Source organism: Cryptomeria japonica, chromosome 2 (genome assembly GCF_030272615.1).
Source record: "Cryptomeria japonica chromosome 2, Sugi_1.0, whole genome shotgun sequence".
In the NCBI taxonomy this organism is placed as follows: domain Eukaryota; kingdom Viridiplantae; phylum Streptophyta; class Pinopsida; order Cupressales; family Cupressaceae; genus Cryptomeria; species Cryptomeria japonica.
Window position 1 is genome coordinate 181,914,656 of NC_081406.1, and position 18,856 is coordinate 181,933,511.

Consider the following 18,856-nt stretch of genomic DNA (forward strand, 5'->3'; position numbering starts at 1 on the left):
TAGTACTGAAAGACAACTCACAAATAGCATCTATTTACCATCATAAAGCCAAAATCATAGAACTAAATACATACTCTTCACAATTTAACTAATAAACATTCTAAAACTAATCATTCCACTGCTTAGAGTCCTACCATTAAGCTCCTTATCAGTGCCCAATTAAGCCATGAAATTCAAAGAAGGCATTCCAAAAATTAATCTAACCAAGGTAAGAAAGTTTAGATGTTAATGCCCTCATCCACCAGAGTGCCGTTTCAATCCCAATCCAAAGTATAGGCCAACCCTATCGAGGAAATAGCCGAAGACTACCATGTTGCCAAGGTTAGTCGACAAAGAAATGTCCTATCAAGATCTTATCCAAATATTTTAACCTAGACCATAATAAATAAAGCCAAGAGAAGCCTAATCATAGATTATTTCTAAAAGAGTGAATCATCTTACCCAGAAAGACAAGAAACTAAAACAAAATTATATATATATATATATATATATATATATATATATATATATATATATATATATATATATATATATATATATATATATATATATATATATATATATATATCTGTGTGTGTGTGTGTGTGCGTGCGCGCTCACATGTGTGTGTATTTTGTAAATATATTAATCAAGAAACATTTGATTCAACAAATAAATTAGTTAGAGAATGCATAATTCAATACACAGAAAATGTCTAAGAAGTCTCTGAGCAATTCATGAGACCCTGTGTCAAAATCTTCCAGAATTCAAAACAACCCTACATCGGAGCTTAATTTATTGTCTACAAAAGTAAAACCAGGTCAAAACTCCCATTACCATAACATCCTTAAAAGCATGCAAAAATATCAAATCTAACCTTAATGTTAAAACTTTATCCATAACATATAATGTGTATATGTCCCGGAAGCCAAACTTCCTAAAATCATAACCATTAAGAGAATAAGTCTTTGCTGTAATGCCATACAACCCCAAGAAAACACCACAAAATAGGGAGGATCCCTATACCAAAGTCTATAATAAAGTTTATCAAAGAACATCACAATATCATAGTATTATCCGCTACTCAAAAGTATACTAGAATAGGCCAATACCAACCCTGACTACCTAATGACCCAAAGAAGAGGGCTTCACCCTCTTTCACTACATGTCCTCATCTGGAGAGGCCTTATCAGAGGGTTCACAGATAGCGAAAGCATTTGGAAACTTCTCTTCCCCTAATTCAGCTTCAATTCCCTCTTCTTTCAGGTAGAGGGGAAACCAATTTTGCAGCAAGGATGCTTAACATGCAAAAGCCACATCAAGAAATTAATATTGCGCTGAATAACTAGTTTTCTTACCTCAAATTCATTCTCATTCTCAAATTCTAAAATAGGGAATCGTGGCATTGGTTTGTTTTTCCACATGAAACAATCACAGTGTCTCGGCTTCAGAACAATCATGTCTTCCTCCATATTGGTTATGATCCTATCTAGTTCTCCCAAGAGATTCTTTTTAAACATACTTCGGCACAACTTTTCAACCATTTCTTTGTCAAACTCAAAATGCAAAGCCACAACTAAAAACATAGCTACTATGTCCGAATTAACCCTAGTTTTATATTCATTATTGATATATCCGCCCCCAAGATACACCTAACAACCCTTATAACTAGATCATGAGGGAAGACGAATGCCTTTCAACCTATCATCCTTAATTTCGCCTGAAAAGGCCATTTGCCTTTAAGACCTCGCAACCTCAATGGAGTATCCATACTAAAGTATCACAATTTTAAATGCTTTGGTAAGACCTAGACAATCCCAAATAAATCTCTCTCAAGCTACAAGAGTATTCTATGCAAATCATCCATAAATAAATTTGTTGAGTGAAACAATCACTACCCATTCACTCGTGTGACCTTCTGCCACTATAAGGTTTGCCGGCTCTACCTTATTAAGCTATCAGAAATAAAGCATTAACCATGATTTTATATATATATATATATATATATATATATATATATATGAGAGTAAGATTATTTCATATATTAAAAGATTATAGCAATGGAGGTGGCTATTTTTGATTGGAGGAAACACACAGTTGTATAAGAGGGTAATATTGGTATCATAAAGTTTATAGAAGAGGGAGCTTTGAAAGAGAAGAGAACATCGAATGAGTGAACACCCACATAATTAATATTCAATGAATTTAAATTATCTATAAAATTAATTAATATTGATTAAGTTATATATTAAATTGAATCATAATAATGATACAAGTGTCTATTTTATGTAAGTTAAAAAATTTAATAGGTAGAAATTTTATCAATTAAAAAGTCTATTAAAAAATATTAAATTTATAGTTAATATATATTTTTTAAATGTATATAAAATATAAATTAAAATATTTTAGTAATGGAGGTGTCTATTTTACATTGGAAGACACATTTGGCAATTAAAGATGTTGCTAATAGGAGTTTTAAAAAAATAAAATTGTAAGGTTTATAGAAGAGAGAGCTTTAATAGTGAAGAAATAGAACATCCAATGAGGTAATCTCCACATCATTCAATATTCAATGCATTTATAGTATCTATTAAATTTATTAACATTGATTAAATTGTATAGTTAATTGAACATAATAATGATACAAGTGTCTAATTTATATTGGTAAGAATTTTAACAGGTGCAAATTTAACAACTAAAAGATTTATTAAAAATTATCAAATTTATTTTTAATTTTTTTCTCTAAATATATTCAAATTGCAAGATAAAAGATTATAAAAATGGAGGTGTCTATTTTACATTGAAGGAGAGAGTTGGTAATTCAAAATTTTGCCAATAAGAGGGTAATATTGGAAATTGTAAGAGTTATAGAAGAGCAATCTTTAATAGAAAAGCAAAAGAACATCCAATGAAGTAACGTACATAATTCAATATTCAATACATTTAAAGTATCTATTAAATTTATTCATATTGATTAAATTGTATAATAAATTAAAAGATTATAGCAATGGGGGTGTCTATTTTGGATTGGAGGACTTGTCAGTCAAAGATCATGTTAATAAGAGGGTAATATTGGAAATTGTAACTTTTATAGTGAAGAAAAATAACATTCAATGTGACCGAACACCACCATAACCCTATATTCAATTCTTGAGTTGAGGACATGTGAAAAGATATAATTGAAATTATTAATTTTATATTCAATTTCTTTTATCTAAATGTATTTGAAATATGTTGTTTATTATTATAAATTAGATTGTATCATAAAATAACTTATCTATGTAGAAGACATCAAAACATATAATTTTCAAGATGTCTATTTTAATTTATTTTCGTTATTTTATTTAATTAAATTAAAGTGTGAATGAATGCTAACTCAAATCTTATACATAATTGCAATCCTAACCCTAATTGAACCTTAAGTGAAACCCTAATTGATATAAAATGCTAACTAGACTATAACCCTAATCCTATCCTTAATTAATCTTTGTTTGAACCTTAACTTTAATTTAAATGTAATTGTGATTGAATGTTTATCCTTATTAACCTAAAACATAACCATCATTGAACCCTATCCCTAACCTAACCCAATCTTAACTCCAATCTTAATTGATCTATTAGAAATTATTAAACTTATATTGAATGTTTTTGTCTAAATGTATTTAAAAGTTGTTTGTTGTTCTTGATATAAATTACATTGTATGGTAAATTGACAAACTATATCAATGAAGATGCCTTTTTTACATTGGAGGACACACTACCCAATTAAAGAATGGTAACCCTAACCTAACCCAAACTAAATGAATGGAAACCCCAACCTTAACTCCAATCTTAGTTGATCTACTCAAAATTATTAGATTTATATTTAATTTTTTATCTAAATGTATTTAAAATATATAAGATGAATTAATATTAATTAGATTGTATCGTATATAAGATGAATTAATATTAATTAGATTGTATCGTAAATCAAAAGATTATAACAAGGGAAGTGTCTATTTTAGATTGGAGGATACATTTGGCAGTCAAAGATCTTGCCAATAAGAGGGTAATATTGGAAATTGCAAGGTTTCTAGAGGTGACAGCTTTAAAGGCGAAGAAAAAGAACATCCAATGAGGGAACGTCAACATAACCCTAAATTCAATGCTTGAGTTGAGGGCGTGTGAAAAGAGAAAGTTTTGGCGAAGACGCGTGACCGTTTTCAATTTGGCCTCTCGCGAGTTGCTAAGGGCATTGATCGCCTCCTCCCCACTTTAGGTCATCCAAAACACTATAAATAACCAGGTGCCACATTGCCTAGACCGAAAAAAATCAACTGATCAGGTTCGTATTGGGTTATCATGGCGATCCTTAGGTTTTCCAAATTCATTAGTTTGTTTCTTCTGTTCTCTGTGGCGAATATGTGCATTGGAAATGCACATGCATCAGAGAATGCAAATGCCCAAGGGCTCATCTCTTGTCTGATCGGAGGCGGGGTGAAAAACGTGACAGCCAAAAGCTATTCTGCACCAGGAGCCTACGATTCGCTGCTCAACTTTTCTCTGCAGAATCTGCGGTACGCTGAAAAGAGCGTGCTGAAGCCATACGCTGTGATTGTCCCGGAGAGCAGAGAGCAAGTGCAAAAGGCTGTGCAGTGCTGTATAGTAAATGAGTGGCAGATTCTGGTGCGGAGTGGAGGGCACAGCTATGAGGGCCTCTCCTCGACTGCTCAAGACCCAGATTTCGTCATCATCGATCTCATGAAACTGGATCGAGTGGATGTGGACATGAAATCAAAGACTGCGTGGGTAGAGTCCGGGGCAACCGTTGGACAACTCTATGCCGCCATTGCAGACAAGACTTCGCGGTACGGTTTTCCCGCCGGAGTTTGTCCAACGATAGGCGTGGGTGGGCATTTTAGTGGAGGTGGGCTGGGATTACTGACCCGGAGGTATGGTCTAGCTGCAGATCATGTTATAAATGCCCTTCTGGTGGGGAAAGATGGGAAAGTGGTGGACAGAAAGGGGATGGGAATGGATGTGTTTTGGGCCATCCGAGGTGGCGGTGGAGGGAGCTTTGGGGTGGTTCTTGCATGGCAGATAAGGCTTGTCAAAGTGCCTCCCAAAGTCACTGTGTTTAATGTCAACCGGGCGGGAAGTGATAATGTGACTCGGTTGGTCCAGCGATGGCAAGAATTTGCACCACATGCCCACAAGAATCTGTTTGTTCGGGCAGTGGTATTCGGTGGGAAGCCTGAGGTGAAAGTTACTTTGAACGGTATGTTCTTGGGTTCGCTTCATAAGTTTGTTAAGCTTGTCAATAAGGGCTTTCCGGAGATGGGTTTGGTCGCAGGTGATTGTAAGGAGACAGATTGGATTGGTGGAATGATTTATACTGCTGTTAACAATGGGTATTCTGCTGACTTCCGCAACAGATTTTTGCCTACCAAGAGCTACTTTAAGATTAAGTCTGATTTTGTGACAAGTCCTATCTCGACATTAGGGTTAGCTGAAGCATGGAAGATTATGGAGGAGCAGCCCAATAGCATTATGATATTGGCTCCTCTTGGGGGAATCATGGACCAGATACCATCTTATCAGCTTCCTTTCCCCCATAGGGCAGGATATCTGTATGACATTCAGTATGTCGTTACCTGGGACAACGCTGCCAATGATAATCAGTCCATGGCTTGGATTCGAAAGTTTTATGACTACATGGCTCCACATGTTTCCAAATCTCCCAGGGCTGCTTATGTGAACTATATAGATCTGGACTTGGGCACCAACCCTGGTAACCATGGAGGCGTCAGCATGCGACAGGCAAAATTATGGGGTGAGAGGTATTTTGGTGGCAATTTCGAGAGGTTGGTTCATGTCAAGAGCAAATTTGACCCCCGCAATATTTTCAGGAATGCTCAGAGCATTCCTGCTCTTCCATATGAGTGATCTTGTCTTTGTTTCTTCTTCATAATTGTTAAGTTTACCAAATTAGCCAGTCAATAAATGCACATTCCTTTTCTATAATAGGAATTGTGCGTGTGCCTTGTGTCTTGTAACGTTCTACATGTTCTTTCACTAAAACAACGTCTTAAATTATTGTTCCCCTATTTCTCTTTGTTGAGATATATATTTGCGGTAGATATTAAAGCATATATGTTTGACTTCTAGTTATGTTTTTAAGGAAAATGAATACATATTTATAACATGTAAATCTTAAAAGTGAAGGTGGATAATATTGCTAGTCTAATTTATTTTATAGGTTATAAATAAGATTTATAAAGGAATACATATTAATAACATGTAAATCTTAAAAGTGAAGGTGGATAATATTGCTAGTCTAGTTTATTTTATAGGTTATAAATAAGATTTATAAAGGAATATATATTTATTAAATTTTAAAAAATTGTATAAGTGAAGGATGGTTAAAAATTGTCATGGTAATATATTTATAGATTATAAATAAATTTATAAATATGTAATGAATACATATTTATAACATTTTTGAAAATTCAAAGTGATGGGTGGTTAAATATTGCCACTCTTAATTTGTTTTTATGATCTATAAATAAATTTTATTTATATTCATTTTTAATAATTTTTTTTCTTTAATTTATGCCAAAAAAATATTTATAGAAGAAATTTTCAAAACAAAATATTAAGATAATTAATGCTTGAATGATAAAAGTCCATGCATTCAATAGATTTGATGAAAATGATATTTTGTTTCTTGAAAATCCTTAGAAATAAGTGTATAGTGTTTTTAAACAATGCATGCATGATAAAAGGTTCTTGCATTCAATCGATTTAATGAGAGATAATTTATTGCTTAAAAAGTGTGTTATGGAGTTTTATAAGCATATTTTGTATGAAAAATTATTATGAGCATAGCATTTATAAATTATTTTATTTATTTTGGATGAGATTTTTTTTTTCACAATTGAAAGATAATCTAAAAAGAATATAGTATATATTGTTACTTAATTTAATATTTTAGGAAATCTTCCAAGATTTGAGCATAAACTTTTTTATTTGCACATTCTATATATCTAATGTCTTAGATAAGTTAAAAGACAATAAATGGTTATATTTAATAATAAAATTAAAATTAAAAATACTAATAAATTATAATTATAAAATGTTTCTTATCATTCTATGAGAAAATATATTAACAAACAACTCTTTCCACCTCTTTATATATATGAAGTGTTAATATTTTTTGTTTGATTCTTATATTTATAGATAAAGATTAATTAGAACCTACTATGTTCTCTCTTACTTGGGTAAGATTGCCCTCTTTTAACCCTCTAGTTGAACCTACTATGCTCTCTCTTACTTGGGTAAGATTGCCTTACCTCCCCATCCACTTTTGGTACAAATCTGCCTACTAATCTAGTGGTAGTGTGCTAGGTTAGTTTCTCAAAGTGGAACCCATACTAGTTTCCTCTCGCATACCTCCTATGGTAGGATTTTGGTGCATATGGATCCTTCCAAACCACTTCTTGTTGAGATCTCCCTGGGGGTGGGTGAGATGTCATGGAAATAGGTTCTATACTATGAAGGGATTCCTTTTTGATGTAGAAACTATTTTTCTATGGAGTATTTGGCTTCTTCTTCCACCATGGTTTTCATCAACATTTTCTACCTCTTGGTGGAAGAATGTTGACTGCTTACTATATCATAATTTTTCGAGCTTCTTTTGATTTTGTGATAGATTCGATGGACTAGATGCCTCCTCCTAGTGGTTTATTTGTCTTGATAGTCAAGGCCCCTCTTCCTAATTATATAACCCCTCTCATGGCTTCATTTGCTAGTCTATCAAGTTTTAGACTCTTCCAATCCATGGTCCCTAATTCCCTTTTCCCAAACTGTTAGATTACTTCTCCAAATTTGGTGGCTCATCTCGATGACTGATCTACTGCCTTAGATATGTTGAGATTGTCAATTTTAAATTTTTTTTTAGTCTAGTAGATGCTCTTAGTTCCCCTCATGTGTTAGGGTTACAAAATTTCTGCTTAAGTGTCAAAAGTTATATTTCACATTTGATTTCCATTGCCCTTTTTGTTATAATCGCTCACTGACTAGTTGAACCAGTTATCCATGCCATTAGTTGCAACCTTAAGTCCATCACAATATTAAGTAATTAATCCTTTGCGTTAGGTTTAAGGTTTTACCATTGTGAATATTTTCTATCAATCTAATGTTCAAAGTTGTTTAATGTTCCCTAAGTCCTAACACACGACCCCCTTACCCTTTACTAAGTCATGACTTTAGTGCATGTGCATAATTGATCACTTAGCAGTCCCCTTGCCCCATGCCCCCGCATATGACTGACCAAAATTTGTTTGAGAGTTGCAGAGATGCGGGTTGATGAAAAGTGAGTAAGACAAAGTGCATTGCACACTCCCTCGCAACCGCAAAGATGGCATACCGAAAATTGTTCAAGGCCTGCGAAGATGCGGGGTGACTAAAGTGAGTAGTGGAGGGTGTAATGTAGCATTCCACGCAACCTCGCAATAACAAGTTGAAAATTATTCTGACCCTGCAGACTTGCGGGGTGAATGAAAGTGAAGTAAGTGGAGCATTAAATGATTGCCCCACATCCCCGCAAGTGAAAGTGTATTTGTTTTTTATACCTGTGGATTTGTAGGGTGCCAGAAGTTTAAGAAAACATGTGAAATTCTCACCTCGCACTCTCACACATAAAATGAGAATTTTACAACATGGCGTGTGGACTTGCGAGGCAATGAAAAAACAAAAGATACAAGGTGAGCTGAGGTGTATACCCCACAACCCCGTACATGAAAATAGGAAAGTGTCGTGAAAGTTGTAGAGATACGGAGTGGACAGGGCAACGTCCATCCAATATCATGTTTAATAATTAATTGAAAAATAAATATTCATTATATTTTAATTATTAATTAATTAAAAAAACATAGTCAATGGTGCAGTTTGGGTGCTGCATAGAAACAGTGGTGAACAGAGGGGAAAACAATGTTTTCACCCCACAACCTCACATACAAAATGAATTGGCAAGGATTGTTGCTGCAGAGATGAGGGTGGCCTTTGCGCAAGGAAAATGAACTTGAACGTGTTGAGGATTCAATTTCACAAAACATAGGTGGATCATCCATGGAGGATGCGAACCTTTGACTAATTAAGGTCAAACTAGATTTAACTAATCCTGACCATCTCTGACACACATGTGGCAAGATCTATGACCCATATTCAAAAAGGAATGGCTATCAAATTCAAATCGCTCGCATGAATTGCATTAATATTGACAAGATAGGAGATAATTGAAGTTCTATTGAAATAAATTCGACAATCAAGACTTTATTTTCACTTTGCATTTGAGAATCCTAAGGAAAAGTAAGCTCTGTGATGACACATAAAATTCAAGGCGACACTACTGCTAGGGTTTCTAGTCGACAACTAAACCAATAAGTGATCTAATCCTCCTTGTGATAAAATTGGACAGTTTGGTATAATTTTTCTGCTTTGTGATAAGAATTGTCGAGGAGAATAGAACTGTAATAGAACCCTCGTTTGCTATAATAATCACAATGCCAAAAAAGGGTGTGTCATCTAGCAGGAAGGGAAATAAAATTCTTGAGGTAATTGTAATTCCCTCTAAGCTGAGTGATAAACCCTTCATAGAGCCTAGTGTAGGGCCTGTTGTACAATTAGGAGCAGGACCAAGCAAAGCCCCTAGTGTTAGCCAATCTGAACAAAAGCCTTCGAAGCCTAGGGCACCAAGAAAGATAAAAGACTCGATCTCTAGCTCCTAGGAGCCAAAGCCCAAAAAACCTAGGGCTCCTAGGAAGAAGAAAGAAGCTACCCCTACCGAGGAAACATATGTGCCTACACAAGAAGGGCCATAAATTAATGTAGTAAGAGAGGATCTTGCGGGTATGGCAAAGCACCCCGTAGAATAGAAATAGGATAAGAAATCCTACTATCAAGACATAATGGATGTCTTGCCTGAATCAAGTGCCGATTGGAGGGAAAAGGGGGTGTTTACTGACAAATGTGCTCATTGTGTAAGCACTCAAATTTAAATCATAGGATGGGAGCTCTTGACATATTTTTATAGGAGGAGGATTGAGCATGTCTCGTTGTCCAACCCCTCATCCCTTGGCCTTGCCAAACTAATTATGGCTACTGTATTCATTGAGCCAGAGTTAATAAGGGTTTTATCTGTAAATTATGATTATGCCACCAAGACTATTAGGAAACATGATGGCACTATTTTGGTAGACATTAACAAGATGGTTATTGTTTATTGTTTTGCTCTGAGCACACAAGCACTCACAACCATAGACCTTGATAGATTCCAAGTTAAAAATGACAGAAGGAAAAATACCCTCAGAATAGATGAGGCACCTCTATATAGATTGAAGGGTTGGGATAATAAGAAGGCCCCCATTTTTTATTTTGAGGAGCCCATTTTGGTTGAGAAATTTGAAAATTAAATCATCAAAACATACTATGCTCTATGCTAGGTTTTGGGAAGGGATCTTGAGAAAATAATACCAATTAGAATGATGATGATGGCGACGAGGATCCAACATAATTATGTGAACAAGGATTATGACTATGCCTCCTACATTGAGGAGAAAATCCACCAAGGTCTAATTAAGGTCAGAGAGGATGGTACTACTATTTTTTTTAAGTATTACACCCTCTTATGCCATTTAATTTTTTACTAGCACAAGATTGAATGTGACATCATATTGAAGTTGAGGTTTTTCGATGATGAGGGAAGATCTGTGACAATACAACAATGATGCTATTTATGGTATAGCTAATGCAAAACTACTTAATACCTCAATTTCCATGAATGCTTTTTTATTAAGGTAACCACATGGTGTGGCTATATTATGGACAAGTTGCCAAAGAAAATATTGTAACTACTTATGAGTCGTTGTCTGAGTTTCTAGGAGCTTATGATAGCCTTCCTCGTTACCACCATAATCGTAGATTTCCCTATTGTTTGAATGTGGAAGCATACTTTGGGAAAGATGCCGAATTGATTAAAGGTGATGATGAGAAAATTAAGGAGTACCCTCAACCAATGGATATCCCAAACAAAGAAATCTTCTTATAAGTGAGACTGTTGATGTCAAGATGAACCCTTGTAATGAGAAAAAAGATCATAAAGATTGGAAAGTTCTTAACTAGTGAAGAACAAAATGAATATTATGAATTATTGCATGAATTTCTTGAGATCTTTTCTTTGATATACTCCAACATGCCTGGAATTGATCTTAAAATTGTTAACTTACAACATTGCTTTAATCCTTGATGCCAAACCTTTGAAGCATAAAATTAGAAAGATGAATCCTAAGTTAGCTTTTCTTGTCAAAGTTGAAATTAAAAAAAACTATTAGATGCGGGATTCATTCACCCTATTGATTATTCCCCTTGAATCTCAAACATTGTTGTTGTGGCAAAAACTGACAACAAGATTAGGATGTGCACCGATTTTCAAGATCTCAATAAGGCTTCTTTGAAAGATGATTTTCTGCTTCCAAACATTGATATGATAGTAGATTCTACTACTGGTCATGCTTTGTTATCTTTTATGGATGGTTTTTTCAGGATATAATCAAATTTTCATTAATTCTCAAGATCAATTCAAAACTGCTTTCACCATCCCTTAGGGCATATTTTGCTGGGTTATGATGCCTTTTGGATTGGAAAACATAGGCACTACCTATTAACGTGCTATGAATCTCATCTTTGATGATTACATGCATAAAATCTTAGAAGACTATGGTGATGACATCCTAGCTAAATCTATACTTCGTAAAGACCATGTTAAGATCCTTCATCAAGTCTTTGAAAGAATTCATAAATACAACATGTGCTTGAACCCAAAAATGTGTTTTCAGTGTGGATAGTGGAACATATTAGGGTTCATAGTCTCTCATCATGGTATTGAGGTGGATATGAAGAAAATAGATGCCATAGTTAATATGTCACCTCCTAGAAATATTTCCCAATTGAGAAGTTTTCAAGTGAAGATACAAGCTATTTGTAGGTTTGTATCACAACTTGCGGATCAAAATTTTCCCTTCACTCAACTTCTTAAGAAAAACACCACTTTCTAATGGAATGAGGATTGTCACCAAGCCTTTGTGGATTTGAAATCTTATATTGGCTAATCGTCATATCATACAACCTGCAATTCCCAATAAACCTTTCCTCCTATACACAATTGCTTCTTCTCATGCTCTCGCAACTTTATTGGCACAACATATAGCGATGGTAATGAATGCCTAGTTTATTACATAAGCCACACTTTACTTGATTATGAGTTTTGATATACCGTGATAGAAAGGAAATGCCTCACTCTTGTCTTTGTGAGTCAGAAGTTAAGGCATTAGCTTTTGAATGTTGAGGTTCATGTTATCATCAAATTTGATCCTTTAAAACATCTCTTTTCTAAGACAAACCTTTCAGGGCATTTAGTGAAATGGGTTATGATGTAGATGAAATTTGACCTTAAATTTGTCTCTCAAAAGACAATTAAAGGACAAGCATTGACCGACCATTTAGCTGAAGCTCCTTCACTTCTCACATTACCAAATCAAGAATCCTTTCCCGACAAATTTGTTCTCCCTATTGATGTTGACGAAACTTAGGAGTTATATTTTTATGGCTCTAGGTGTTGTACATGCTTGATGATGCAAAGGCCTACTCAAACTCCTAATGACAAGCCCAAACAAGGTTAGGATAGTGACCCCTTAACTACTCATAAGGGTCCTGCAAGGAAGGGCTGTACACCTTGGATGAAACTACACACACATTCACTAGACTTAGGCCTACTCAAGATGAGTAAAAAGCTTCAACTCCTCAAACATGCTTTACCGGTGACCCCTACTCCTTGGGATTTTAAATTTGGCCAACACATGTCATCTAAGGACTCTTTGAAACACTGGTTTTGGTTTAGGGCACCAATTTCTTGTACCTCCTTTGTAAACCTACCCACTCGGCTTGTAGCCCTATTTGGCAATAGAAGGGACCTTAACTAAAAAATGTTCCACACACCCATACAAATTTTTTAGCATTATAGACACCCTTTTTGAATTTATACTAATCCCCAAAATGGTTTGGTCAGATCAACAATTACACAATCTGCTCCCTTTAGAGGCTAAGAGACCCAATAGGGGCAATTAGTCCTATTTTCCAAAGCAACTACCATTACCGGTACACCAAATGGAAAATAAAATCTATAAAAATGTGGGGGGTAGTTAGAAACCTTTAATTCTAGGGTTACATGCCTAAAATCCACTGCTTTGACAACTTATGATGACTATCCTAAATCTTGTTCTAGGTAGTCTCATAGAGATGTCTACCTAATTCACTTCCAACGCCTCACAGCCAAGTCTTCCCTACAAAAACCCATGAAAACACTAAATTAAAAAGGCTTATCTTTCATCCCTCCCAAGGAATAGTCTTATAATGGATTGGAGTGCAAGATAAGGCCATTTTTATTCAAAACCCTCTCAAAACCCTCAATTTTCGGGTTACAGTCAGAAGAATGGAGGGTTCTCTCTACTTTGGAACAATTAAGACCTTATAACACCACCAAAAGGAATCTATTTCATCTCCCTATCTAATCCATGGATGGTGGGGTTCCAATCAATCCGTACAGGCATGTACAACTCCTGCAAACACAAAATTTCTGGGAAAACTATAGTATTTTGTGTATTATTGATTCTCAAACTCCAACTTCAACCACAACAACCTAGGGAATTATGCCCAAAAGGATTAAAAAACTCTCCAATGGTTTCCCACTAAATTTAGAGTAGGTTGGAGGCGTTGAAAGGCTTCCCCCAACCGATTTACAAAAAGTTGCATGTTTACACTCAAAAGTTGCATTTTTGTAATTTTGCACAAAAAGTTGTCATACTCTCTAAGGTTGGGATCCACACACATGGATCAACCAAATACACATGAAAAATTCATAAAACCTATCAAACACAAATCTAAACCATCTACTTCCCCTTTTTACCACATTGTCCCAACTGGCTTCTCAAATTACCTAATTGGTGACATGGGCTTACATGGTGGGGTTTATTGCATACATGAAACACAAGACACACTAAGGTACCCTAATGATCCTAGTATTCATCCTTAGGGTCATGAATAGGTTTTTGATGAGGTTCTCAAGCACCATACTCCCTGAGAGAAGAGATCTTAAGCCCACTTTAGATCAAAGTTTGTAAATCTGCACCATGATTGGATATTTGCTCACTTGTCATCCAAACTACCTCAGAATCTAGTTTATCCTACCAAGCCACCAAGTAATCAATGTACTCCTTGTTCCTTGTCTTCTTGGTGACTCTAGTGTCTATCACTTTGCTAAACTTGGGTGATTCCTGCCTTGGAATGTTATTGTCTCCTGCAACGTGCATTGGTTCTTCTTCTTCATTGTTAGTACCTTTGAAAAGTGTAAGATCACACACATTAAAAAAGGGTGATAATACAAGATCAGGAGGAATTTGGATCTCATAGGCATTTTGTCCACACTTCTTCAATATCTGACATGGTCCAATCTTCCTCTGCATGAGTTTGGTATATTTGCCTTTTGGGATTCTCACCTTCTGAAAATGTACCCATACCAAATCCCCAAAATCAAACTATACATCTCTCTTCTTCTTGTTAGCATGAGCCTTATACTTCACTTTAGATTGTTGGAGATGAGACTTGACTTGTTCATGCACCTCTTTTATGGCTGATGCAAAAGTTTCACCATCTGCACTAATGGCTTCTTCTTTGGGCAAATCTCTTAACTCCAACACTCCCCTTGGGTGGATGCCATAAACAATCCAGAAAGGAGATTTACCGGTACTCCTATTTATGGTGTCATTGTATGAGAATTCTGCTTGTAATAAAATGTTGTCCCACTTCTCTCCATGTTGCCTTGCCAAACACCTTAATAGGTTTCCCAATGATCTATTGACAACTTCAGTCTACCCATCCGTTTGAGGATGGTAGGTTGATGAGAAAGCTAGGTTAGTCCCCAACTTCTTCCAAAGGTTCCTCCAAAAGTGACCTATGAACTTCACATCTCTGTCTGAAACAATGTCTAGGTGCAATCCATGTATCCAAACTATCTCTTTGAAGAATAGGTCTGCAACATATGATGCATCACAAGAAGTCTTACATGGCAAGAAATGAGCCATTTTACTAAACCTGTCCACCACTACAAAGACACTATCAAATCCCCTCCTTTTTCTAGGCAAACCCAATACAAAGTCCATACTTATACTCTCCCATGGCCTAGAAGGAATGGGTAAGGGCTGATACAAACCTTCATTTGTAGACTTATATATATATATATATATGTATGTAAGTATGTATGTATTTATATACATGTATGTATGTATACACACACATATATGTATATGTATGTGTATATATATATGTATGTATATATACATACATACATATATATGTATATATGAATATATATATATATGTGTGTGTGTGTGTGTGTGTGTGTGTGTGTGTGTGTGTGTACTCCTTGGCTTTCTGATATATGACACATGTCTCCACAAACTTTCTTACATCTGCTTGCAACTTAAGCAAAAAATAATGTCTCTTCACAAGGTCTAGGGTCTTGTCAAGGCCAAAATGACTTGCCATAGCTCCACAATGCTTCTCCCTAATAATATTCAACCTCATGGAACATTTAGGAATACACAATTGCACTCCTTTGAACAACAATTCATCTTGTATTAGAAATTCAGAAAACTCAATATGATACTGATCACCAAAAGTTTTACACACCTTGTAGATCTCTCCAAAGTCTTCATCAACATCATACATACTCTTCAAGGAATCAATACCAACACTCTCCATCTTGACATGTGGTTTACAGTCAAGGCCCTCCTGCTCAAAGCATCTGCAACTTTGTTCTTAACTCCCTTCTTGTGTTTAAGGGTGAATGTGAAGGCTTGGAGGGTATCTACCCACTTCATGTGCCAGTGGTTTATCTTCTCCTGGCTATTTATGAAATTGAGTACCTGATTATCTGTAAAAACTATAAACTCCTTAGGCAATAAATAGTGCCTCCACTCCTTCAAAGACTGTACTAGAGAATACATCTCCAAGTCATAAGATGAGTATCTTTTCTTAGCATCATTTAGATTTTCACTGAAAAAAGCAATAGGCCTTCCTTCTTGATTGAGCACTGGTCCAATGGCCATGTGGCTTGCATCACATTCCACCTAAAATATCTTATTGAAGTTTGGTAAGGCAAGGACTAGTTGTTCTGCAACCTTCTTCTTTAAAGTCTCAAATGAATCATCTGCCTCTTTGGTCCAATTGAACCTGCACTTTTGTCCTCCCTCTATGGTGTCAAGCATGGGTGCACAAACATGACTAAATCCTCTTATGAACTTCCTATAGAAAGTTGCTAAACCATGGAAGCTTCGGACATCATTCATAGTTCTAGGTTTAGGCCAAGACAATATAGCGCTTACCTTCTCTTGGTCCATTTTCAACTCACCTTGTGAAATTACAAAACCCAAGTAGATGATCTCCTCCTATATGAACATACACTTATCCAAATTGATCATTAATTTCTCTTCATGTAACCTCTTGAGAACCATATCTATTTTTTTGAGGTGCTCTTCCCTTGTGTGACTGAAGATCAAGATATCATCTAGGTATAATATGATAAATTTTCCTATGAATTCCACCAAGACTTCATTCATTAACCTCATAAAGATACTAGGGGCGTTGGAAAACCCAAATGGCATGAATTTCCATTCATACAACCCTTCATTAGTTTTAAAATTTGTCTTCCATTCATCCCCTGGAGTTATTCTAATTTGATGGTATCCACTTTTTAGATCCATTTTTGTAAAATACTTAGCACTCCCTAAGAAATCAAGTAAATCCTCTATTCTAGGGATTGGGAACCTATACCTTATGGTTATCTTGTTGATGGCTCTCGAGTCTATACAAAGCCTCCAAGTGCCTTCTTTCTTGGGTGCAAGGACTACCGGTACTACACATGGGCTTAAAATTTTGCCAATCAGTCCTGATTCAAGCAACTCTTCAATTTGCCTTACCATTTCTGCATTCTGGTCTGGGGTGAGCTTGTAGGCTAATTGTAACGTTGTAAATTGTACGCACTTGCTAAAGCAGTACAATTTCACACCTAGTTTAGCACCCGCCATGGCGCATTTTGCATTTTGCATTGCATTTCCCCTTTAGCACTTAATTAATCAAATTAATTAGGTCTAAGGTTCTACTTCATCATCTTCGACATCATAAAGTCGGGCCCTTTTCATTAAAGTGTGCCCCTTTCATTTTATTCCTCCAATACATCATTTAATCAAAAACCCTAATTAGGTCCTATTTTGAACTTGGGGGCTTGATTTTGGGGGTCAAAACATCTCGAAATCACCTGTAACTTCGGGATTCGCTCTAAATCATCATATCCGACGACCCTGAAAATTTGGTGAAAAGTTGTCGGGACCGTGGCGCTCGGAGTGCACACGGTCCCGGACATTTTTCCCCAAATTTTAGGAGCGCAATCCAATCATAAAATAAAGCTTAACCCCAAGAAATTGGCGGGAGATTCAATCTCTAGGTCGGCCAAAAGTTGGAATTAAGACCTAGGGTTTCATACATAAGAACTCTCTTTCTTCATTTGAAAGGATCCAAATTTTGGTTTTAGGAACCTCATAGGCAGCAAAAGAGCAGATCTTTGAAAACTTCAGCAACATTCAACATTCATCCATCAAGCATTCATCAATTTCATTCATCCACTTAGGGCTTGGAAGACATTGAAGAGCAATAAGGGATCATCGACTGAAGATTGGCTTGTACCCCTCCCTTGGGGTTGGGTATGATTTCATGTTGTTTTCATGTCTTTGCATAAGCTTCATTATATCATTTGCATTCATGCTTTAGATCACTTTGCATCTTGAGCATTCACATTATCATTTACAAGCAATTAGGGTTTACTTTCTAGGTTGCTCTAGTTTGCTTACTTGCATTTTAGGATCTTGCACACACACAAGGTCTGCACACACATTACTTTTACAATACAACTTGGCTATTCGTGGTGGTGGAAATCACCAAAGCGGGGGTTTGACTAAGGCAAAACCCTATATAGCTGCCCAAAACACCTTTTCAGATATAAGTGTAGACTTCGGGACTCAGATGACGCCGCAAGTTGCAGATCCGGAAGAAGTAGACGGAGACTGAACCATACACCAAGTTTCAGAGCAAAAGACTAGGATAGGGGTGCTAGGTGCCCTGGTCCCTGGGACAAAGGCGCTGGGCGCCCTGGTCCCTCTATCAGACAACAAGTTTTCGGCAGTTCAGACAGCTTTCCACGTTGCAAGATAGCAGTTTCAGGAGCAGTTTCAGGGGCAGAATCAGGACAGTGGTGCCCGCGCCCCCGTCCCGAACATTTTCACTCAGATTTTGACTCTGGGTACACATTTGCATTCTTGTCTTGTCCTTGTGTTTACAGCTTTCCATAGTTTAAGTTCAATTCTGCAATCTTGTTATTAGTTCATACTTGCACTTTGGGGTTAGGGATTGAACTTGCATCATTTTATCTTTCAATTACAACAAAGGAATAGAAATCCTAATAGGTAGCACGTGGCTCTCTCTTCCACAAAAAGAAGTAGCCAATTGTGTGATACCTCTAGGCTCTTTCGTATTCCACAATGTGTGTCAAAAGGTAGGATTAGGACATGTTAGCCTAGTCTCGCTTTTTCCCCTACACATTTTGGTGAATCCGACGTGAAATCTTATTATTGCTTTCTCTTGTATTGCATTTGTTAGATCTAGATCTAGATTTAGTGTTTTTTATTTAAGTTTGATTTTCAAGAAAAAAAAAAGAAAAAAAAAAAGAGAGGGA

General features: G+C 35.9%; 1 protein-coding gene across 1 annotated transcript; it reads left to right on the plus strand.

Moving 5' to 3' along the window:
• Positions 1–4,268: 4,268 nt before the first annotated feature.
• LOC131054080 (berberine bridge enzyme-like D-1) lies at positions 4,269–6,108 on the plus strand. Its single transcript, XM_057988561.2, has one exon. It carries the CDS (start codon positions 4,321–4,323, stop codon positions 5,902–5,904), a length of 1,584 nt encoding a protein of 527 aa, XP_057844544.2. The 5' UTR covers positions 4,269–4,320; the 3' UTR covers positions 5,905–6,108.
• Positions 6,109–18,856: the final 12,748 nt, after the last annotated feature.

Bases quoted from the DNA above. Each gene is read 5' to 3' on its own strand.
- LOC131054080 (XM_057988561.2), top strand. From the start codon at position 4,321: ATGGCGATCCTTAGGTTTTCCAAATTCATTAGTTTGTTTCTTCTGTTC.